At 37.6% G+C, this 24,414-nt stretch overlaps 6 protein-coding genes across 9 annotated transcripts; 3 read left to right on the plus strand and 3 right to left on the minus strand.

The window, feature by feature from the left end:
• Positions 1–720: 720 nt before the first annotated feature.
• On the minus strand, positions 721–3,062 carry LOC117619821 (cell number regulator 6-like). The gene is made up of 4 exons (XM_034349860.1): positions 2,753–3,062; positions 1,937–2,051; positions 1,257–1,522; positions 721–1,157 (listed from the first exon to the last, which is right to left on the minus strand). The coding sequence occupies exons 1-4, from the start codon at positions 2,858–2,860 to the stop codon at positions 942–944; spliced, it is 705 nt and encodes a 234-aa protein (XP_034205751.1). The 5' UTR covers positions 2,861–3,062; the 3' UTR covers positions 721–941.
• Positions 3,063–3,788: 726 nt separating this feature from the next.
• On the minus strand, positions 3,789–4,772 carry LOC117620107 (peroxisomal membrane protein 11B). The gene has a single exon (XM_034350218.1). The coding sequence runs from the start codon at positions 4,581–4,583 to the stop codon at positions 3,900–3,902; it is 684 nt and encodes a 227-aa protein (XP_034206109.1). The 5' UTR covers positions 4,584–4,772; the 3' UTR covers positions 3,789–3,899.
• A 424-nt stretch (positions 4,773–5,196) lies between these two features.
• On the plus strand, positions 5,197–9,715 carry LOC117619412 (luc7-like protein 3). Of its 4 annotated transcripts, XR_004584565.1 has the most exons (10): positions 5,197–5,552; positions 5,771–5,899; positions 6,110–6,149; positions 7,237–7,312; positions 7,400–7,600; positions 7,779–7,991; positions 8,071–8,855; positions 8,965–9,050; positions 9,301–9,388; positions 9,533–9,715. XR_004584565.1 is itself a non-coding variant. In XM_034349363.1 (7 exons), the coding sequence occupies exons 1-7, from the start codon at positions 5,510–5,512 to the stop codon at positions 8,419–8,421; spliced, it is 1,053 nt and encodes a 350-aa protein (XP_034205254.1). In that variant the 5' UTR covers positions 5,197–5,509; the 3' UTR covers positions 8,422–9,715. The 4 variants fall into 4 exon arrangements, 1 of the variants encoding a protein (XP_034205254.1); XR_004584564.1 differs by having other exon boundaries at positions 8,071–9,050; XR_004584563.1 differs by having other exon boundaries at positions 8,071–9,388.
• Positions 9,716–9,906: 191 nt separating this feature from the next.
• LOC117619409 (conserved oligomeric Golgi complex subunit 7) lies at positions 9,907–14,570 on the minus strand. The gene is made up of 9 exons (XM_034349360.1): positions 14,061–14,570; positions 13,745–13,954; positions 13,522–13,623; positions 13,124–13,407; positions 12,499–12,644; positions 12,035–12,233; positions 11,131–11,812; positions 10,682–11,014; positions 9,907–10,426 (listed from the first exon to the last, which is right to left on the minus strand). The coding sequence occupies exons 1-9, from the start codon at positions 14,343–14,345 to the stop codon at positions 10,148–10,150; spliced, it is 2,520 nt and encodes an 839-aa protein (XP_034205251.1). The 5' UTR covers positions 14,346–14,570; the 3' UTR covers positions 9,907–10,147.
• A 762-nt stretch (positions 14,571–15,332) lies between these two features.
• Positions 15,333–17,165, plus strand: LOC117619411 (probable F-box protein At1g44080). Its single transcript, XM_034349362.1, has 2 exons — positions 15,333–15,628; positions 15,904–17,165. The coding sequence occupies exons 1-2, from the start codon at positions 15,619–15,621 to the stop codon at positions 17,025–17,027; spliced, it is 1,134 nt and encodes a 377-aa protein (XP_034205253.1). The 5' UTR covers positions 15,333–15,618; the 3' UTR covers positions 17,028–17,165.
• Positions 17,166–22,529: 5,364 nt separating this feature from the next.
• On the plus strand, positions 22,530–24,366 carry LOC117619410 (probable F-box protein At1g44080). Its single transcript, XM_034349361.1, has 2 exons — positions 22,530–22,829; positions 23,105–24,366. The coding sequence occupies exons 1-2, from the start codon at positions 22,820–22,822 to the stop codon at positions 24,226–24,228; spliced, it is 1,134 nt and encodes a 377-aa protein (XP_034205252.1). The 5' UTR covers positions 22,530–22,819; the 3' UTR covers positions 24,229–24,366.
• The last annotated feature ends 48 nt before the right edge of the window (positions 24,367–24,414 follow it).

A 24,414-nucleotide genomic window follows, 5' to 3' on the forward strand; every position in this document is an offset into this window, starting at 1 on the left:
AGAGCCCTCTTTCAACTTTCTCTGTGGATTGATTCATTTGTGGTTCTGCTATTGGGCAGGGTAGTACGGCCCGTTTGGTTCACGGAATAAATTTGAGGGAAAATTATTTTTCATGTCATTTTTCAAGGGATGAGAAATTGAAAATTCATTTATCACGTTTGATAATGTCGGGTAAATAACCGGGAAATTTCACTTTGTTTCATTTCCCATGTTTGTTTTGAATATGAATGGAAAACAAAGTTTATATAATTCTGAATGGAAAACAAACTTCGTAAAATTAATTTCCAATTATACCTATATTAAGTAAAATTAATTTCCAATTATACCTATATTAAATCAAATAATAAAAGAATGCATTTAATAATACATTGTAATTCTAAATTGTTCATTAAGGGATAAAATGATCATGGAAAATACGCATTCAATATTAGCTCATTTTCTCAAACTTTCTTAGGAGGAGGAAAAACAAAACCCAAATTCAGAAGAGGGCTTCACTTTCCCCTCTATTTTCCCATGTGCTAAACAACCATTTCCAATGACGAATTTACCAAACATGAAAAAGTAATTGATTTTCCATCCCCAAGCTTTCTTTCCCATTAATCAAATAGGACCGACGTGTCCTGGACATTTAAGAAAAATAAAAATAAAAACTCCTCGTGGGCTTTTTGTAGCTAGTGCATCATCTTCTGGAAATCAAAAACTTCGAAAAGGAAAAAAAGAGACGGCAAAAATATTTCATCAGCTGTATACTGAAGCAATAAGCTGTAAAACTGGAATGGGAGAGCTTTTTAAAATTGCATGTCTCCAGTACTCGCTGCAATGAAACCGGGAGATCAAACTCTATATAGACTTATATAGTTTAATGACTTCTCGTGTATGTGATTCAACCATTTTACAACAATGACGAGCTCACACACATAAAGCCCCTGGGTGCTTAAATTTTACAATGCCTGCATTTCCATATTGGTATGCCCGTTGTCAGCAGAGTCCTGGTTGTTGTCATCAGCAGGCTTCATTTGTTGAACAGGGGGAGGGTTGACGACGGTCATTGGCATCACAGCGTTGTCCGATAGGCGGCCCTTCCTCTCCCTGTGCTCCTGGCACAAGGCACACCAGTGTAAGCAGCAGTGGGTCAAGCACGGGTCACACGGCGAGTTCTGCAGTCAACAAGACAGCTTAGCATTGAGCATCATTCGGTTAAGAAACATATCTTCCACAGGACATCAATTAGAGAAATGGAGAAGAAATAAGATTACCTTCAGATGATATTTTTTCTGTAAGGATTGGCGAACAAGTCCTGTGTATACCCCACACATCCACCAAGAAAAGAACAGACCCTCACAAATAAGAAACGAAGTCTTTGGGTCAACACCATAGAAGATTGCAGTTGCTGCTGCCAGAGCCAAGCCACCTTCAATACAAATGGCATGACAAATGCATGGTCTCGTCCAAGGGATATCGTCTCTTAAGCTTTCAACATTATGCCCAAACAGAACACATGGACAAAAGAGCCCTGACAAGCCTGAAGATGTGAAGAAACACAAAATTATCAGTAGACTATTTTCGTGTTGCAGTAAAACCAATTATTGGAACCAGTCTTAATAAGGAGTAGTAAGAGCATGGGAGTTCATGCTTCACAAGGACATGGTCAATTAATTGAATGGGCATAAACATCCTACTTGATAAAATGTAATAAGAGAATGTGGAACAGTGCATTGCTAGAGTTGTAGAGTAACATATTTCAAAGTATAACAAATAAGTGAAAAACCCCTATTGTGTGGGCTTGCTTATGTTTCTAAGCCAAGCTTGAGAGACACGAAATCCCTCTAAAGAGAAGGTATCTAATTAAAAATAAATAAAAATATCAAAGATAAGCATAAGCTTCATACCATATCACAGTACAAGAGATGAAAAGCAAGTTCCTATATCAACTTACAACTTTCTCTATCCTCGGCACAGCCAAAAATTCCAGTTGTCCAAGGTTCATCTGCAGGTGGCTGATAGCTTTCAGGTAAAGGTTGTCCACATTCGTTACACCTGTGAACATTCAACTAGCCCATAATACACCGGATTAGTTGGTGTTTACATCCTTATCCAAGACTAACCTCCAATGTAGAGAAAGTCCAATGTAAAATTTAGAAACTCATTAGCATCTACCCCATAAATCCGCAGTATAAATGTAATTTGTAACCATATTCAAGTTGTAGCCAGAACCGTATAGTCGCCTTTTTATTTGGAAATCACACGCATCCTCGATCTATATAGGCAAGCAGGTTAAAGAATGCAATATGATAAACTTATAAGTTAACAGAATTTCAGATCCGGCCAATTATTTAACGTACCAAAGATTTACAATGATACAAGGGTTTTAACTATGATTTCAAAAAATCTGATTTGCAAAGTTCCCCACAAAACGTAGAAAGGGCATTAGAAACATATGAGGTCACTGAAAAAATACGAAAATCCCAAAAATTATTTACTATAAGAAACAACACAAATCAGCTAATTTTTTCTTAAAATTTATAAGGCTTTCTTCTATCACCCAAAGACCTTCTAATCAGAAGTACAAATCAAAAACCAAACCAATTTTCCACTACACTCTGCCAACAAAAATCCATATCCTAAGTTTTAACGAAAATGCAATACATAGATAGGAAAATAAATTCATAACAGTAACAGAGATTTCAGAGCAAACCTATATATATAATTAGCAAAAAATATGAAAAATCAGACAAGAGAAAGCGCGAGAAACCTGAGGAACTTCGATGGGCTGATTGAGCTCCCCAGGCTTAATGTCATCCACAGGCGCTTGATCTTTCGTCAGCTTCACATAACGCGAGTGCCCAGTTCCATCCGCCATCTGATCTGATCTCTGGCACCGCTCTCTCTCTCTGTTTGGTTGCTGAGAAAATGCAAGGAAAGTGTGCTCGGAATCAGGGAAAATTCGCTATACAAACTCTCTCTAGTTTATCATATTACGCGAGTCAACTTTGTCTTTGAGTCTGTCTTGACGCTTAAAGAACTCATCTTTGAGTCTTTCTTACATTAGTCATTTCCGCTTTAGAGGGTTAATTTACACGTGGATCACAGCCATGTATATATAGTACGACTTGTCGTTTACCACCGACAGCCTTGGTTAAATACGACATGTCGTTGTTGCAGCCATCATATAGCTTGAGAATAATGTGCTCCATCGTTACTAGACCAATCCCAAACATTTCCTTATTATCTCAACGTAAAATCAAATTTGAGCAATGCAAAGCATCATTTAATAAGGTTACTTCATTAAATTATAATTTAAATGAAGGGTTAGTGATGATCTTAGATAGAAAGTAGAGGACATAAAAGGCCGATTTGGTTCAAAGTTTAGAAACTCGGAATAGTATGAATCTAATTTACAAAGAAGCGAAGTCGAACTTAGTTACACGTGGAAGAATTTACTACCGTGACCAACCGGTAACCTTGTTTTACACATTTTCTTTCTCTCTTATAAGCAACTCAACAAAACCAAAATCCGAACCCACAATATCATAGCGCCATGTTTTTAGACATCTCCTTGGTAAATTTCTCCAAAGGCCAATAATATGGTATGGAAAGATAAACAAACAATGCTAATCAAATACCTTCGATAATGTTTCATAATCAGAGCAAACCGCAGGTATAGCAATTGTAATAGTCAGTCCTACTTTGGTATTTATTTGAATAACTGGGAGGCCCAAATGGACAAACTTGACTTGAATGAAAATTAGCCAGGGCATGAAGAAAGCTTTGTTGATATATTGAAACATCTAAAACCATTCATAGACATAATTAAACTCGTGTAACTAGTAATGATGCACATAAGCACATCTTAAGCCAATGAGATTAATTACTTCATCAACATGGGTTTTCTTGAAACCTCATGAGGGCCAGTTTCTGTACCAACCAGCCCAAGCAGAGACTAGCCCACTGATCCCAAGAGTCACAGTGTGGTTGCAGAAGGGGTTAGGCTCAATATCCGCCACTGCAATGAACAAGTCTGCAACATTAGCTGCCACTGCCATTAACCTCATCACTCTATCACTCCTAATCTTTCTCAAACTCTCAATCTTCTTGTCTGTGGACTTGTCCTCCAAAGCAGCAAGCTCTCTCTCTGCCTCTAGCCCCTCCTTCAATGCAATGAAATCAGATATGATGAAGAAGATATATCCAAACGACTCACCGAAGGCTGATATAAAACTCATCTTCCTGGCCAAATTTGGGTTCAGGGTTCCAATTCTGGAGAGCCAAAGAAAGTGGTCAAAAAAGAAGTAGACCATTTCCCCTGCATTAGCAAGAACAGCAAGGAACCGAAGGGTAGGCGTGGAGCCAGGGCTTCTTCTCAATGCATTGAATCCTGTGAGAAACCGGCCGGTTCGAAAAGCCTTCCGGCTAAGGCCAGAGGCAACTTCCCACTGCTTTGCTCTTTGAGCAATTTCTGGGTTTTTAGACTCAACATGCCAGTGGACAAGCTTAGAGACATATTGGAAGGTCTTAACAAGCTTGTCAATGCCATCTCTCTTTGCTAGGAAGATGACCAGTTTGTCTACTGTATCATTATTCATGGTTGAAAATTGTGAGCAGAGAGGGTTTGGTTGTGGTTGATGAAGAAGTAAGAATTGTTCTTGGTTGATCAGAGAATTTGGGTTAGATTACTAGAACAAACAAAACCAAGGAGCACCACAAAATTAGTTGCAGGATTTTGGATAATAGCACATATATGCTTGTGGCTGGACCTTGCTATCCACCTTGCTACCAGTAGTTTTTGTGTCATCTGTTCTGTTTCGTTTGTATAATTTTCCAACTCTAGGCCTTCTTGTCTTTAGCAGAGACAACAGTCCCACCGTCCCTGTCACCTCAACACAAGACTCCAAGATTAGTCTCCACCTTCACATTTCCATAATTTTATCTCCTTCATCCGATGCACCAGAACTGTGTACCTATGATCGTTCCTCAAGTCCCATACACTCTCCATGCTGCAGAATTTTAGCAAAGGGGTTCTGATTTCTTAGTTGAATAATGTAATGAAAACATAAAATATTGTTTTTAAAATTTGGCTAAAGTGATATGGGATGTGTAGCTTATAAATGTGTTAATATTTTTTTCAATTATTTATATCTTAATATAGGCTATTATTTCAGTGCGAGTATAAACTAAAATAAATGTGTTATAAGACGAATTAACTGTAACGGCCCATGTCACGGTCACAGTGAAGAACCAAGTTATTACCAGTAGTACCCTCCACATATACCACCACCACCTCCAAACTTACCCCTTTCTCCTCTCTCTCTGTCTTTCTCAGATTGTTCTAGTCCTTCCTTGGTGAGCAAAACCCTAGATGGCCTAAAAAGCAATAGGACCAATTTCACCGCCCAGTCCTCACCACCCTCACCGATTCCTCTGGTGCAAACCCTTCTGAATTTATTCTCTCCAACCCACACCAGTCTAATTGTTATCTTTCTTAATTTCAAATCACCACTTCGCCATAGTCATGGACGCTCAGAGAGCTCTGCTAGATGAACTTATGGGCGCAGGTATTTCCTATAAACCCTAGTTAATCCTTGCTTTGCTACCTACCTATTTGTTTTTGCTTCCTCGGGCAATTGGGTGTTATGATTTGGTAAATTTGGATTTGTTTGAAAAAGATAACTGTTCTAATGGGGTTTGATTATTTGATTTGATATGTTTTTTGTTAGTCTTGCTTTAAATTAACTTTTATTGATTTTGAGTACTGGTTTCTGGTGAATCCCAGCTCGTAACTTGACGGAGGAAGAGAGAAAGGGATACAAGGAAATTACTTGGGATGATAAGGAGGTCTGTGGAGCCTATATGGTTCGATTTTGTCCTCACGATCTGTTCATCAATACCCGAAGTGATCTAGGTGAGTTGCAATTAAAATTCTTGTTGAAATTGACTTATCTTAAACTATGTTTTTTTTTTTTTTTGTTTTTGCTGAGGAAGCACGGGAAAGAAAATAAGACCCAATGCTTAAATGATGATTAGAAATCTCAATTTCTTTTTAATCATATACTTCTTTTGTGTTTGCAGAGTGCATGGTTTCACTGACTGTAATTTTTTGTTTTTGAATCAGGCCCCTGCCCTAAAATTCATGACCCAAAGTTGAAAGAAAGGTGATTAAGTGAACATTTAATAGTATATAATTTTTCATTCCGGAAATATTGTTGAGGTTTCACATTGTGCTTTCTACAGTGTTTTTGAGTGCATTCAGTTTTGATGCAATCAAAGGGGGGTCATTTGTGTTTGTTCGTTAATTGTTTTGTCATGATTTTATTGAAAGCTACACATCATTTTGTAAAGTGGAGCATACTTAACTCGCAATACTTACAACTGATGATTATTTTTCTGCTTCTGTTGTAAGATTGTTGCTTATCTTGTCTTCGTATGAATAAGTTAGCTGCTTTATATGTGTGATGTAGGGTGTAGGATGAAACTTTGATATGCCTTACATGGTATGCTAAGCGGTTGCTGGTTTTTTCTTTTTGAGGTAACTGATTTAAACATTTTGATAAGATCTTTCCGAGAAGGGAAGAGGAATCTATCAATTTCCAAGTCAGAAATTACTAAGTAGTAGGACAGGATATAGAGTGATATGTTTGATTAGTGATGATCTGCTGGATTAGATCATTTATATATGCTTATTGCCATAATTATTGATTTTGGGAGACAATTATGACATGCTTGACAGTTCAGCTAAAAGCAGTCAGTGATGATTTACTTCCCCCCGCCCCGCCCCCAAAGGGGTTCTGTTCCTAGTGATTGGACCTTTTGTCAGCTGATTTCTTTCATTTTTCTTACCTCTATACTGTTGGCAAATAGATATTTTTGCATGAATTATCGGGGGAAATGGTATGTAATTGCTATCTTTACGAGTCTAAGAAGAATGTCTAGACGGTTTTGGCAAAACTCGAACTTCTATTTTCGACCTTAGGCGATGGTCAGGGGTCATTTAATGCATTCTCCCATTTCTTTAGTTTAAGAACTTACTGCATTTCAGGTATATCATAATTTTAATATCAAAGTTCAAGGCACCAGAAGACTACAGATTGTCCAGTTTTTTTTCACTCCTTTGATCATGTCCTCCAGCTCAAAACCTGTTGCTTTTTACTTTTGTTTACAGCCATTTCTTTTTTCTTATTTCCCCTGCTTTCAGGATGTGACTATACTTTCTATTTTAATTCTTCATGTCATTGATTTTAGTTTTGAGGAGTCCCCAAGGCATGATGCGTATGTGCCCAAGTTTGAAGCTGAACTAGCTCAGTTTTGTGAGAAATTGGTATGTTACACATCTCCCGTTGGTCTTCATGATCTCTAGTTTATTTTTTCACCTATATTTATTGGTCATATACTACTTGCGTTGCAGGTGATGGATTTAGATAGAAGAGTAAAGCGTGGGCGAGAACGCCTTGCTCAGGAGGTTGAACCTGCACCGGCACCTCCACTGTCAGCGGAAAAGTCTGAACAGTTGTCTGTTCTGGAGGAAAAGATAAAGAACTTGCTGGAACAAGTTGAGACCCTTGGTGAAGCTGGAAAGGTGGATGAAGCTGAAGCACTCATGAGAAAGGTGCTGCTATTATATCCTGAGTTTTTCTAGTTTCCTATATTGCAAATGATTTTTCCAGAAAGTTTACACACTGCCCCACAATGTTTATTATTGTGCATACCTTTTTATTAGATTCTCTATCATACAGTTACAGGTACATGAAAGTTGACTTTGATTTATTTAAAATTTCTTTTGACAGGTGGATATGCTTAATTCTGAGAAGACAGCCTTGGCTCAACACCCTCAGAATGATAAAGTGTTGATGCTTGCACAGGAGAAAAAAATGGCACTCTGCGAGATATGTGGTTCATTTCTTGTGGCCAATGATGCTTTAGAGAGGACTCAGTCTCATGTTACAGGGAAGCAGCATATTGGTTATGGCATGGTCCGAGATTTTATCACTGAGTACAAGGTGAGTCTGTGAAATACTGAAGCTAAGGGAAAAAGTCATTTCTTTCGCCGAGATTTCAATACATGGACTTTATTTTCAGGAAACTAAGGAGAAGGCAAGAGAAGAAGAAAGGTTAGCAAGGGAGAAAGAAGCAGAAGAACGGAGGAAACAGAGGGAGAAGGAAAATGAGAGTAGAAGGAGAAGTAATTCAAGTGATAGGGACAGGTATCGTGACAGGGAGCGGGACAGATATCGAGAACGCGATTCAGATCGTGAAAGGTCTAGAGAGTGGAATGGCAGAGGTAGTCGGGATGGAGGGAGAGGGGCGGATTGGAGGTCCAGGAATGGAAGAGATGGGGGCAGGGATAGGTACCGTGATCGAAGCAGGTCACGTTCCCCTGTTAGACATAGTCACAGGAGGTCACCTAGAAGTCCAGTTCGCCCATATTAATGAATTGTGTAGATAGATGTCTGAGCTTTGAAATTTTTTGAGGTAGATTTTCATATCTGGTTTTATGAACATGTTCATTTGGAGTCTTAATTAAATTTTCATCATGGGTGAAACTCTTTTGCTATCTCACAGCTTTGTTGAGACTATACCATCTCCCTTTCATCAATATTATAAGCGGAGAAAAGGGTTGAGGTAGGTATTATTCTAATATTGTAACTCATTTTAAAATTCATATTAGACTTGAATGAGGTAAATTTAATTTATGTATGAAACTTCTCTGAGACAATTGTTTTCAGAGTCTCACATCCCCATTTGTTGGGAAGTCATTGTTGGCTACTTTCTGTGTTGTCACATATTTAAGACATCAGACCCGAAAATGAATGCATGATTGATCCACCGCAGCTGGAAGATGACGGTTTTTAATCATATTTGAGGTAACATATTTATCATCTATATATCATCGCCAACCAATACAATATTTCCTTCCTTTCTTTCCTCCTCCGTCTTCTATCTGGTTTTCAGTTTTAACCACTCTATTGCTAGTGGTGCTTGTTTGCTATGTGTTTAACTGGGGAGGGAGAAGATATCAATCATGAGATGTGGATAATGTGCTACGTGTTGCTCTCAAGGTATTTTTTAGGGGACTCTCCATCCTTACGAGAAAATGGTCTGATTTTTCGCCCTTGTAATGGTTTCGCATTTTGAAAAGGCTCATTAGTTTTCCCTCTTTTCACCCTTCCCCTTTTAGCTTTTAGCATATCGAAATTTAATACTAGAACTGGTGCAAGCATTACTTTTTAATAATTGGCAGTGAGAGCAAAAATGCCAATCATTTTTAAGTCGTGGTAAATCTGTAAATTACATTATCATGTGAAATAGGTAGCTTTGGAATCTACCACGGTGGACTGGGATGCAAGGTGTTCCCTTCTTTTGCAATATAAAATTTGCAGTTAGTCGGTCGATGGAGGTAACTGCCAATCATAATCCGCAGATTAGTGTATTTCTTTTTATAGTTTGCAGGAAGGAAAGGGGGCAGATTACTTTGGTGAAACATGACGCTTAGATTTGTGGGCGGTCAATATTTTCTCATGGCAAGCAATGGTTTGTGCAGGGCAACCTTATATTCATCTTGCCGAACTACTTTATGAGTGGACAAATTGAATTCCCTTCGCTGATGGCCATGTGAATTTGGAATAACCAGCATCTCATATATTCTTTATCACCTTTGACTCGTTGTAATCTTTACGATATTATTTTAATGACATGCATCAAGGAGTGCAGTGTTTATGGTGCACGTATGACATGCTTTTCTGATAATAAGATTATTATGGCGTGGTTTCACCTAAAAAGAAAAAGCCCTTTCAGTGATCAATAAAATACTTGAAGAGATTTTGCAACGAAGAAAGAAATTTTTGATTCTGATTTCTCAACGTGAACGGACAGAATGTCGTTGTGTGAAAACAGGCTCTTTAATGGAACGCAAACTACAAAATATATACATATATATTGCAAAATGTTGGAAACCCGGAATGATGGATGCTTTAATTATCACTTCTGATGCAGACAACATAAATTCAAATGATTTCTACTAGATAAGGTAAAATTTCCATGGCACGTGAAAGTATCCACTTTTTTTTTTTTTCACCATGGCGCATAGTTTTTGCGAAGGACGAGTATAATAGGTACAACATGAAAGAAATCTAAAAAATTTCCCAGACAAAGATGACTATTCTAGATTCAAACGCCGCATCTTACATACAAGGTTTGCAGTTGGAAGATCAAGCTGATTTCCTGAATCTGACTTGAGAAGATCTTTGAGCTGGTCTCTTGGGGTTGAAAGGCAGGTGTGAAATGTGGCAAGGACCGGAGGAATTGGCATTGACAAGGCAGAAAGAACATTACTTAGATACTCAATGTCAACAGATAGCTGTTGCGATCCTCGATCCGTGATGTACTGAATCCCTCGCAGTTGCTCCATGTAAAGAGCAGTGGCACCTTCTGCGACCTTCATACAGAGAGACAGCATTATTATAAACTAGAGCATGGGATTAAAATTTTGATAAAAGGAAGCCACTAGGATTAAAATTTCCAAACATCTATGAACTTCTCGAGCACTTCTTTTAACCATAACAGGGGATCTCCAAAAGAATGAAAACCTTATTGACTACCAGATCATTTCACAAATGGGATGCCCGAAACTCCAACAAATTCTATCTATTGTTTGGACTTACTACAAAATATTGTAGACGGAGGTTGGTACCTTGAACATCCATTCTGTTGCAAAAAACTGGGCTTCATCATTGTTAGCATCACTGTTGGAGATACCCTCCGCAAGAGGCTCCAACTGCTGTGGTAAAGTAAGAAGATATTCACCAATGCTAGTTACATAGGCCTGAGGGTAAGCACTGAAGGTTGGGAGATGGTAAGCACTTTGTTCTTCAACTGAGGACCATATTGGCAACCGAGAAACATCGCTGAGGCGTTGTCGTACTTTAGAGATGAGAACATCATATACAAGTTCATTAACTGTGTCAGCAAATGCGGCAACTCTCTGAGACGCAAGTGGAAGTGCATGAAACCGGGGATCTTTAGACTGCAACGAAAGGAAATGTCAATATTATTACAGACCCAAAGAAACAATGCTCCATTTTCTTAAATTAAATGGCGAGGGAGAGAACAAGAAGACTGAAACGTTAAATCTAATCACACCTGATTTAAAAGGTTAAAGAGTTTTCGAGCCTTCTCAGGAACATCAATGAGCCGCACAGCTGCCACATCCAAGGCAGCCCTTCCACCCAAAGATGGTTCCCCATTTCTGTCATCACTAGGAACATGTGACAGGTTTTGGTCCACACTTGAACCAAAAACTGAAACAGAGAGAGTTGTGCTTAATCTAGCAAGAGTAGCTCTCAGCGAAGCTTCAAATACAGAGGATCTGCTAGTTAGACAATCTGCAACTGTGAGGATTTGCAGAGCACCTTGCACAATGGACCACTCCTCCTCATTTGAAATCGAATCAACTCTACGTGCACTTTGGCCATCCTTCTTATCCAATCCCACCTCCTTCTTTGAACCAAGGCCATCACTACCATGATCCACTCCACAGACAACTCTTAATGATTTCAGGGTTTCATGCAAGGTAGAAATATACTGTAACATTATATCATCAATTGCAAGAATTAGCTCATCTGCCTCAGAACCTCCAGTCAAGCTGATGCATCTCTCAACGGCTGCTTCAAGAAGTACAATTACTTGGGGAATGGATTCCTCCATTCTGCGAACTGTTTCACTAAGTTCAATTCCCTGAGCTCCCACACCACGAGTAACAGCGCCCCTTAGATCCACCCCAGCAATCTCAGCAGAAAGTATAGCTTGCTCCATCTGTCCATACCTAAAATATATGTTTCATCATTGATCAACTAATAAGAAAAACCCACAATTTAAAATACAACAGCATATCCAGTATTTTGGAAAGACAGAAATCAAATGCTGATCCAAATTAAAACAAATGCAAGTAAGAAAAGAAATCCAGCTTCTCTTGCTCCCAAGGCAACTCTAAACAAAAATGGGATGCCGGGCCTGAATGACCACTTCAAATTTGGATCTTTCTTACCTCTGTTTAAATGATTCATATGGAAGATACACTGCCTTTAGCGTATCCATTAAAACTCGGAGATCAGATTCTGAAAACAAGTGCTGAATATTCCTTGCAAAGGTCTGGGTCATGTTGTGTAATTCAATCAAAGCCTCCAGATGCTTTGTCTGGATCTTGATACCCTTTGGCATATCACCAGAGAGAATATCTAATATACCTGCCGATATAAAGTAAGGAATGTGAGATATGATAATCAAGAATTAATCCACAGAGAGAGAGAGAGAGAGAGAGAGAGAGAGAGAGAGATCAGAACAAGTTTTGAGTGAAGAAAAGTTGGTAACGGAACAACATGGAAATGAAATTCCAAGTTACCCATTCTCATACACAACAAACAAATGGAATGATCAAGCAGAATAAGTCTGTGATCATATCATGTAAAACAACACATCTAATACTAACAAAAAATAAAGTCAAATGCAAACCTTTTGCTAATGATTTTGTTTCAGGAATAACATCTCCGGTCGCAAGGTTGATACGAGAAACAAAACTGGCCCCGACAGCTGCCATTGTCTCAACTAGCAGCTTTGGAACAAGAGATTTATAATCCTCAGGAAAGGCAACCATACACCTGTACACAGCAGTTAAAGCTAACTTTTGTATTCCATGACTGAAAAATAAAATTCTATAACATCATCATAAATCCATCCTGAATTTTCCTTTTTGTGCTTTACAAGGATGCAAATGTCAAACTTTTATTAACATACTGTAAAGATCACAATAGGGAACATGAATATGCAGAAGCCTAGAAAATGTTCCTTGTCACCAATCATGTGACAGTTTGCACTGAGAATTATATATGAATTCAATTTCTCATCATAACACATTAATAATTTTTTATTATGTAAGCACTTCCACAACAAACAGGATAACAAAACCATTTTTATTATAATGATCGGATGAAGTATCAAAACTTTAATTGGAACATATATCAGATGAAGTATCATCATCGAATTCATCAACTTGGGAAATATGAAGTTACTGTTTTTAACCCTGAACAAAAGACTCTCCGAATCTAAAAGTCTGGGAATCAAATAGTGAGAAGAGTACCACTTCCATTCTTGTTCAAGATAAAGTAGCAGCTCATCATAGAAATTCGGAAGCCAGCTGGAGAATAGAATTGCGGGAGCAGTTGATTGAGATTCACTAGTAGTGGATAGCCTTTCAACTTGAGATTTCTCAGTAGCAAGCTTATTAGGCGGTGGTTGTTTTGAGTCAAAATCTTCCCAGAGCTGCTTTATGGGCTTTAGGTGAACTTTTGTATAATGTAATTCCATGGACTTGAATCTCCCAATTCGAATGAGAATTCCGCGCAAATCTTGAGCAATGTCAATCTGCAAATACATGTACCAATTATCAAGTTCATCAAGAGTCTAGATGAAAAAGAATATTTGTTGGGAAATAATAGAAAGCAAGCAATTGATTCAGAAAAAGTTGTGAATTGTGACCTTGCGATTGGATATTGCATCTGTTAGACGTGGTTGCACCATTGAATCAAGCTTATCCTCTAAGACCTCAAGTTGCTTCCTTATGTTAGCAAATTCAGCAACCTAAAATCACGGGTTTTATTATTGATATCTTTCAATTCCACCAAATCTATCAAATTTGCAAACCAAGGTGGTATTGAATTAACTATAAAAACCAAATCTTTCAAAACATAATAAGCATTACCTCCCCAACAGCAGATAAACAATGCCTCATGCTGGCTAAATGTTCAGCAGCGAGAGGAAGATCACCACTTGCAAACACGTCCTCCACGGTTGCACTCAGTTGAGTTAACCCAGCAGCATCCTGCAATGTCTTATATGCAGCTTCCATCCTCTGCTTCACTATATCAACTTTCGCAAGCGCCGCTATAGACTCGGCTGAGGATCCCTCTGCCTGCACAATGCACATGATTGATCATTCAATTTCCAAACCGCCGTCCAATTTTCCCACGTTTTTCAGCAACCAAACAGAATTGAACACAAAAGTGGTTGGTGCCTACCTTCTTGAGCTTGTCGAGGATGGAGGAGACGGCCGAGCGGAGTGTGACGGCGTCGTCCCTGAGGCGAACGACGTCACGTGTGGCACGTGGGACGCGGAGGAGGGAGGAGGCGCTCTGCTCCTCGAGCGAAGCTGCGATCTCCTCCGACACCATCTGGAGCTTCATCTCGAGATCCACCAGGTGCTTGTCGACTGAGTCCTGTGGGTGCCGACTTTGACACGCCGAGTTCACCCACTTCTTCGGGTCGAAGTTCGGGTCTGAGAACGGACCCAGATCCAGCATCATGCTTGGCCGGTTCACTGAATCGGGTCCGGATCGGACTGGTCGAATCGGTTTCAAGTCTCGGCTCCAAAATGCCAACTGCCAATTTCAAGCTCGGAAGTTACTTCATGCGATGTCTACTGATCGAATCCTCGAGGAGCTGAAGAAGATGAACGAAGAAGAAAATCGGAACGAGACTAGCACGTGTACCGTTACACGTGGCACCGTCTTAAAGTTTAAATAAGGACAAAAGTACTACCGTCCCAGTAGTTTGGTAACATGTAGTTTTAATTTTGTCAATTTTGACCCAGTAATTTCGTATTTGTGGCATTTAAGGACATATGAGTTATTTTTGTCAGCCGCCACGCCCAAGAGACGTTGTTGCGCCAGCCGCCACTCCCACATCCTCGATAGCCACCGCAACCACCATGGCTAGAGTTGGACGGACCGCCAACACGAGATGGGTTGGAGGAGGAGTAGCCTCTGCCATTGGTGGGAGATTGGGTCACCATGAGGGCTATGGTTTGACCAGTGGAGGAATGAGAAGTTTGAGCTTCAAAAGTTAACAAACGAGCACGAAGATCAGGAAATACAAGGAGAGGAAGAGAATTAAGGAGAGCAGTGACCAACATCTGGTAATAAGGACCTAAACCCCGTAGAACAGCAAGGATAAGATCTTTGGCAGGCAGGGGTTCGTTGATGACAGCAAGGGCGTCGACAAGAGACTTGACATGGCGAAAGTATTCATCAATGGATTGAGAGTCTCCCACGGGCTTTTCGAAAAAATCACTTAAAAATGGTTTTAAGTTATTTTAGGAAAAAAAAAAAAACGACAATCATGTACCAATCCTAAATATGTAAGTTGTAACCCACATATTGCTCAAATCTATGTCTTGACCCAGTTGAGAGTGGTGGGCCTAGCGGATCATCCATTATAATGACACAGTACCCAGGGTATTTATAAGAATTATATGAGCCCCAAAGTTGGTTCCAAAAAATAACATACGAGGCCCCAAAGAATGAGATCCAAAACAAAAACAGCCTAGAAAACATCGAAACTAAAACGAAGTCGTATGAGCCCCCTCGTCCTGATCCTGATGCAGAACTGAATCCTCGCAATCATCGGAAATCGTATTGTTGTTGGGAGTAGAAAAATTTGTGTATAAATAGGGGTGGGGGTGGTGTGAGCTCTCTTACAATCAAATCAAAGCCCAACGAAAAGAGCATCCAACTTGGATTTCTTCTGGTTTTTACTTATAAAACGAAAAACCAAAAGTGTTGTTGCGGATTCGGATCTATGAATTCAGGTATGTTGTCTCACTGAGAAACTATTGGATTTATGTATTCATATTTTTAGGGTTCTTAACTATATATGCAAAATCAATTTTTAGGATTAAATTCTTTCTCTTAACTGTTTTGTTTGTGTACTTTGACTGCTTTGTGATGTGCCGTTTTGTTATCCATAACAATTATTTAAGTTTTATATTCATAATTTACATGTTTGTTAGTAAAAGACAAAACCATGGTGGAGATTGAAGAATAGGGCTTCATTTGACTTTTGTTTTTTCTTCCTTGTTCACAGATTGGGCAAATTTGCCTAAGGAGCTTCTGTATTTAGTTGTAGAGAGATTGGAGTCACCATTAGAATTTAGCGCTGTTTGTAAGCCATGGCGTTGTGTTGCAAAGGATACACTAAGCCAATATGCTAAGATGATAGCTCCAATGCTCATGATTTGTGACCAAAAGAGAGATATATGGAATTTATACGATGTGGCGCACAACAAGCTTGTTAATTTTCAATTAAGATTGCCGAATAAGCGATATTGTGGATCTTCAAAAGGATGGTTAATAGTTGTGGATGAAAGTTTTAGGGTGAACTTAATAAATCCCTTCTATATGGTTAAAGGTGGAGAGAGAGCAAATTCAACCATTCATCTTCCTCCACTGCACCCTCCTAATATTAGGAGAGAAATATTTAGTAAACAGTGTGATTACTTTGTTTACAAGGCTACAATTTCAGCAGATCCAGTATTAAATGCTAACGATTGCATTGTTGCGGTCATATACGAGGATTATTGTCAATTAGCATTTATTAGACTCAATAAGGACACAAAATGGACGTATGCTGATCAAAGTATTGACAAGCGTTGGCGCTTAATTCGTGAAGTTGCTTTCGTTGAAGATAAACTCTATTTTATTAATAATAAGAGTAGGCTTTTTTCATTTGATATTACTACTCTGTCTTTCTCCAATCTAAGTTTGGTTAAACCCCATTTTGGACCAAATAACATCAGTGTCAAGGGATATCTCCTGGATTCAAATAAGAAAGAATTATTACTGGTTCATAAGTACTATACTAAAGAAGGTGGCAGACGCGTGACGAAGAAATTTAGAGTATTCGGATTCAGTTTCAATCAGTGTGATTGGATTGAGAAAAGCAACTTAGGTGATGCTGCAATTTTTGTGGGTGATAACTCTTCATTATATGTGTTAGCTTCAAAGTCTTTTGGATGCAAGCCGAATTGCATATATTTCAACCATGATCGAGATCGTTTCAGTGTCATTGGACGTGATGGAGTGTATGATTTGGGTGTGTATAACCTCGAAGATCATAGTATTTTACAACCTTACACCACAGATGTTAAGGCCCTATTAAGGAAGGCTAGACGACCATCAATGTGGGTTTCCCCAAGTTTTCCGTTGTAAAGATTTTATCTTTTTTTGTTTTGGGGCTTAATAAGTGAACTCCAATGGTCTTTAGTTTATTTTATTTCCTCAAGAGTTGTATTTTGGATCTTTTCATTATGATTTTCTCTTTTAATCTTGTAAGTAGGATATTTAATATTGATATTTCTTTTTCTTAACTATATGTTTATGGGTTAGTTTGCATTGATATCATTATATACAACTTAAGTATCACGAGTGGAATGTCGTTATACTATGTGGTAATTCAAGCATTAAGTCATCCTTAAGTATGCTTAACCTCTTTCTAAAAGAACAATTTGATTTGTTAAACCGTTAACGCAATTACACAAAGTCATCATGAGACCTTTGTTAAGCTAGCAATTAAAAACAGAACAAATAAAACTGGAGTTTTATTTATTTATTAATATCGTACTGATTTTCCAATTTTTATCTTGAATTTATTGCTTTCACTTGTGACATTAGAATTTAAGCCATTTTGACGTTTAAGACTTTGTGAAAATGGGGTATTGGCTTGACAGTTAAAACAAGGAGGATATAATGATATCAAGGCTTAAAAGAGTTGAAAGATAATGAGATATTTTTGTTTTGTTTTTTTATTTTTAATGAGATTTTGGGGTTGGATTTGTTTTAAGAAACTAATGACAGTTTTGTAATTTATAAGAAGTTAAAAGTCTCTTTGTCATATTATAAATGAGCTTTGAGTGTGTTTCTAAAGTTCATTTTATATATTGGGTATAATAGTGAATTTCTCAAAGATAACTCGTTCCCAATGCACAATGTAAAATGTAGCCTAATTATTCATAGAAACTTAGCTGATTTATATGAACGAAGTTTAGTGCTTTTTACGAGACTTTTGAATGTCATATGTTACTCTTTTACGAGAAGAAGAAGAAGATGATGAGTACCTTTGTTAGCCTGCAGTGTCCCAAATTTGAGCCTTGATGCGTTTATGGCCCACTTTGATAGTCCGGTAAGCGAATTCGATTCGGACGGTGGGCTTGGAATCTAAGCGGAATTCGTCTTTGGAAAATCTGGTAGGCAAATTGGATTTCCCAACTCCAGAGTCCCCAATCAAAACTGCCTTAAACAGATAGTCACACTCTTCATCAATTGAATCAGCCATCAACATAAAACTGAAACCAATAGCTATTAATCTAGCAATCATGTGTCACCTAATTGTATTGGTTTCATGCGAACGGTAATGTCTATGCTATAATTTACAGGCCAAAAGTGTTAACAGTAGTAGAGAGAAGAAGATTTCAGAACTAAGGAAGAAGAAGAATCGAGAAAGAATCAGAATTGAGAGAGAATTTCCTTAGTTTTTCAATCGTGAATACAATTACAGAGAGCTCTTGCTTATATCAGATACTAAGCTCATTACTAAAACTTAACTATTCAACTAATTACGGCTGTTTATAGCCAACTACGCGTGAGCAACACAGGACAAACTAACAGAATCCTAAACTAATACAGTTATCAAAAAGAACAATGTCTGCTGTAATTTATTGACCACCCTGATCACTTTTTGAAAACTGTTACTTTCTATCATTTTATTGAAGTTTTTTCGTGCAGTAATTCCAAGTTGTTTGGAAATCTGGTAAGAGACTGAAACTCTGATAGTCTAGTTGCTTTTTGCCAAAGACAGAAAGTGAAAGTCAGTACCAATCCAGAGAGAGAGAGAGAGAGAGAGATCGAAAGGCCTTCCTGCTAAGGCGAGAGGCAACTTCCCACTTCTTGGCTCTTTGATTTGAGCAATTTCTGGGTTTCTTTGTCAGTCTCAACATGCAAGTGGACAACCTTATATATCCATACGCAGGGATATGTCCAACCAATTGAATGGGCATAAACGTGAAACATCCTATCCTAATGAGAGGTGGTATTCAACTGTAATAAAAGTATGATGAAGGAAAACTGCATTGCTAGAGTTTATAGAGTTGCATATATTTCCAAGTTTCAAAATTCAAGAGTGAAAAACCCTATTGTGTTCGTGAGGGCTTGCTTTAAGTTTCTAAGCCAAGCTTGAGAGACATCAAACTCCCCACAAAAGAAATGCATAAACTTCATGCCATGTCACCTAATTACTGAATACAACAGTGTCTGTCCTTATACACAAAACACTCAGGTTCCTTATGCACAAAATAGCTCAGGTTCATTTGCATGTAGATTGTCCACATTGGTTGCACCTGTGAACATTCAACTGGCACACAATACACAAGATTAGTTGGTAGTTACATTCCTTATACAATGACTAATACACAGGATTATAGCAAGTCATCACATTTAAAATTTACAAACTAATGCAAATGTCATTTGTTAACTGAAAGCCAGGACAATCAAGCTCACACAATGAAAGCTGAAATCAAGACCCCTGTATCATAACTCAGCATCCTTCCAGAAGACAGAATGTTTCTATAGGAATAAAGGAGAATGGCTGATCAATCTCTAGTACACTTGTTATTCATTCCATAATCTGTGTACTAGAATTCCTTTCCTTATATTTCTACTCAACCTGTATATAACAACTATACTGTACTCAAATTATTACATACATAAACAGAGGAAATAATCTTAATGAAATCTCTTTCGATTCTCTTCTTTCCCTTCTCTTCCTAATTTCTACATTATATTCAACTTGTACGCAAAGGGTTTAGTGTATTCTACTTCTATGACTTGTATATATATTAACAACAACCGAGTAGGATTTGTAGGCTGCTAACTATCAAGTAATGTGCTTGTTCACATACCAATTGAATTGAAGTGTAGAATATCTTCCACATATAAGTTAAAATGCAATACCAAGAAACTGTAATTCATATAAATGATAAGAAATTCATGTTACCAAAAATTTAGTTGCTCACTTTTTGGCACACGACTTCTTGTGGTTCTTGTAGGTGCGATTGTCCACAATCGGAGAGAGACACTTGTCTGCAGCACAGAATTTGTAGTTTACATGATGGTATGAATTATAATGGGATTTTAACCCATTATAATTCTCATATCCCGTGCAGCAGATATTGCATAGGAACTTCCCATGAACTATTCGGAAGTGTTTGGCCAATCCTGTAATCTTCGAAAAGAGTCTCGCCGAGTCCTTACACATGTCACACTTGTTCTTTTGGCTCATTTTCTCTGTGAAAAACAAATGAACACTCACTCAAATAGTAATTGTATTGATTAGCAAAAATCTGACACAATAATTAAGTATTAATTCAAGTCAATGTTAATCTAATGTAAAACTGACAACCATTTTAGTTTTCTGCTATACAAAAGAAGTGCTCTTGTCCTTTTAATCTTCCCCATCTTGATTCTTGAGCTTTTGCCCCCAATTTGGAGTTGAACTATTTTGCCAAATTTTAATAGATACTAAGAAACAGCACTCATTATTAAGTGATGAAGTTATATATGAAGACAGCACTCAAGAAAACAAAATCAAAAGAATAATCAAGAAATATATAGAAAAATAAAATCAAACAGAGCTTAGACAGAAAGTTGCAGAAAAAAGAGAGAGAAACAAAATGATAATCGGAGAGAAGAGACAAGGCCAGGCCGAAACAAGATTGCCATTCCTCAATTAGGGCTCGGGCAAATGGGGTCACCCCGGAAGGGGAAGTCTTACCTTATCAAATCAAGGTCGTCTTCGAAAGAACCAGAGTTAGCCGAGGAGCTCGAGCAGGAGTTCCTTAAAAGCTGAAAAACGGAAGACTGGGGCATTTTACAACAAAATGATAATCAAAATGAACAAATAGAGGAAGGAAACTAAACAGAGCACTTCAACCATAGATGAAGAGGGGAGAGAACTGATAACAGAGAACAAAATCAGATACGTACAAAAATGAGAGTTCCAAAACCATAACTTCTACATCCAGAAAAAGTAAATCACAGAGAGCATAAAGGAAACACCTTTTGATTCTTGATAATGGAGGTGGGAGAAAACTGGTAGCAGAGGAGGAGAAGAAGGGAGTGAAAAATCTGTTATGAAATGAAACAGTATGGCAGTATGAGTGAAGAGCTCACATGCGCTTTTTTAATTCCAAATTTACCCCTCTACAAGGAGAGCTCACGATTGTATTGTGTGCATGCCTTGTTTTCGTTGTTTCTAGATTCCTATTTTAAATAGCATAATATGTATACGTAATAATAATGGTCACATTTTACTTTGCTGCTCAAAATTTGATCGTGATTGAAACGTTCCTTTACACAAAGCCTTGCATCAGCTCTCTCTCTCTCTCTCTCTCTCTCTCTCTCTCTCTCTTTCTCTCATATTTCCTTGCTTGCTCTTCAAGCTAAACCTTTTGATCAACTTCCATGGCTTCCTCACTTGTCCTCTGCCGTCTCCTCTCCTCAAACCTCATCCCCAAGTCCCTCTCCGTCTCCATCTTCCCGTCTCCTCTCCTTGAAAGGGGAAAAAAAAAAAACAAAAAAAAAAACAGCTGATGCAAAGGAGACCAAAAAGTACTGGACGATGAAAATGTTCAACGAGTTCTGGATGGTCAAATGAAAACAACAATATCATGAATCAATGTTGTGGCACTAGAGTAGAGCATAACATATTATGCTGAAAACACATCATATAATATCATCAGAAAAGAAAAACAAACAATGCTTCTCGAAAGAAATTTATAAATATTTAGTAAAAGATAGATAGGTACAGAAATTAACAACCAGGTTAATTTCTTCACGATTTTTAATACATAGACAACTTTATGGGGCCAGATGCCTCACATAAAATTGAAGGCATCAAACTACCAACAATTTCATCATCCTCCTCTAACAGAATACATACAAGAATTCAAAATGTGGAGCACAACACTCAAAATATTACTATTCCCTTGCGTGATTTTTGGAAATAAGTCGGCAGTAGATGCATTTTCTAACACAGCCACAAAGGTGCAAAATCAAACACCTGTTTTTTAAGCAATCAGTTCGCTTCCATAACAAATATTTCACATCCAAGAGCAATCAGCAGAGGAGCTAAGAGTTGCTTTGCCATACCGCAAACACAAAGCAAAACCAGCTGCCTGCAAATTTTCACAAGAAAATTATAAATAAAAAAATTGGCAAAGAGGCAAACGACACGATCAAAAATATTAGTTCCAACCCCATAACACATTTTACCAAAGAAGGACAAATTTTGACGAATTTTTTTAATTAAAAGTTAAATTAAGGAAAAGTAAAGAAAAACATTTTTATAATTATCTTTTATCTAGGTTTTTTTTTTTCTTCTTCTTTAAAACAACTTTTCTAATCCTTTGTATGTTTTTCCTTTAAGAATTCAAAGTAAATTGTTTTCGAGACATGATAGATTATTAAAAGACATTTAAATTGAATATACGTGAATTATAAAAGGAATAGGAGTTTTCTATAGTGACTCATTTAATTTAACCTATAACAACTCGACATGTGCATACAATAAGCATTATCCATGGTTTAGGTTGTAAACTGAGCACATCGGCACAGCCATTATAATGCCATAGTAGCCAGGGGTTTATAAGAATTATATGAGGCCCCAAATAATGAGATCCAAAACGAAAACAGCCTAGAAAACATCGAAACTAAAACGAAGTCATATTGCCTCTCCTCATCCTGATCCTGATGCAGAACTGAATCCTCGCAATCATCGGAAATCGTATTGTTGTTGGGAGTAGAAAAATTTGTGTATAAATAGGGGTGGGGGTGGTGTGAGCTCTCTTGCAATCAAATCAAAGCCCAACGAAAAGAGCATCCAACTTGGATTTCTTCTGGTTTTTACTTATAAAACGAAAAACCAAAAGTGTTGTTGCGGATTCGGATCTATGAATTCAGGTATGTTGTCTCACTGAGAAACTATTGGATTTATGTATTCATATTTTTAGGGTTCTTAACTATATATGCAAAATCAATTTTTAGGATTAAATTCTTTCTCTTAACTGTTTTGTTTGTGTACTTTGACTGCTTTGTGATGTGCCGTTTTGTTATCCATAACAATTATTTAAGTTTTATATTCATAATTTACATGTTTGTTAGTAAAAGACAAAACCATGGTGGAGATTGAAGAATAGGGCTTCATTTGACTTTTGTTTTTTCTTCCTTGTTCACAGATTGGGCAAATTTGCCTAAGGAGCTTCTGTATTTAGTTGTAGAGAGATTGGAGTCACCATTAGAATTTAGCGCTGTTTGTAAGCCATGGCGTTGTGTTGCAAAGGATACACTAAGCCAATATGCTAAGATGATAGCTCCAATGCTCATGATTTGTGACCAAAAGAGAGATATATGGAATTTATACGATGTGGCGCACAACAAGCTTGTTAATTTTCAATTAAGATTGCCGAATAAGCGATATTGTGGATCTTCAAAAGGATGGTTAATAGTTGTGGATGAAAGTTTTAGGGTGAACTTAATAAATCCCTTCTATATGGTTAAAGGTGGAGAGAGAGCAAATTCAACCATTCATCTTCCTCCACTGCACCCTCCTAATATTAGGAGAGAAATATTTAGTAAACAGTGTGATTACTTTGTTTACAAGGCTACAATTTCAGCAGATCCAGTATTAAATGCTAACGATTGCATTGTTGCGGTCATATACGAGGATTATTGTCAATTAGCATTTATTAGACTCAATAAGGACACAAAATGGACGTATGCTGATCAAAGTATTGACAAGCGTTGGCGCTTAATTCGTGAAGTTGCTTTCGTTGAAGATAAACTCTATTTTATTAATAATAAGAGTAGGCTTTTTTCATTTGATATTACTACTCTGTCTTTCTCCAATCTAAGTTTGGTTAAACCCCATTTTGGACCAAATAACATCAGTGTCAAGGGATATCTCCTGGATTCAAATAAGAAAGAATTATTACTGGTTCATAAGTACTATACTGAAGAAGGTGGCAGACGCGTGACGAAGAAATTTAGAGTATTCGGATTCAGTTTCAATCAGTGTGATTGGATTGAGAAAAGCAACTTAGGTGATGCTGCAATTTTTGTGGGTGATAACTCTTCATTATATGTGTTAGCTTCAAAGTCTTTTGGATGCAAGCCGAATTGCATATATTTCAACCATGATCGAGATCGTTTCAGTGTCATTGGACGTGATGGAGTGTATGATTTGGGTGTGTATAACCTCGAAGATCATAGTATTTTACAACCTTACACCACAGATGTTAAGGCCCTATTAAGGAAGGCTAGACGACCATCAATGTGGGTTTCCCCAAGTTTTCCGTTGTAAAGATTTTATCTTTTTTTGTTTTGGGGCTTAATAAGTGAACTCCAATGGTCTTTAGTTTATTTTATTTCCTCAAGAGTTGTATTTTGGATCTTTTCATTATGATTTTCTCTTTTAATCTTGTAAGTAGGATATTTAATATTGATATTTCTTTTTCTTAACTATATGTTCATGGGTTAGTTTGCATTG

Source organism: Prunus dulcis, chromosome 2 (genome assembly GCF_902201215.1).
Source record: "Prunus dulcis chromosome 2, ALMONDv2, whole genome shotgun sequence".
Classification (NCBI taxonomy): domain Eukaryota; kingdom Viridiplantae; phylum Streptophyta; class Magnoliopsida; order Rosales; family Rosaceae; genus Prunus; species Prunus dulcis.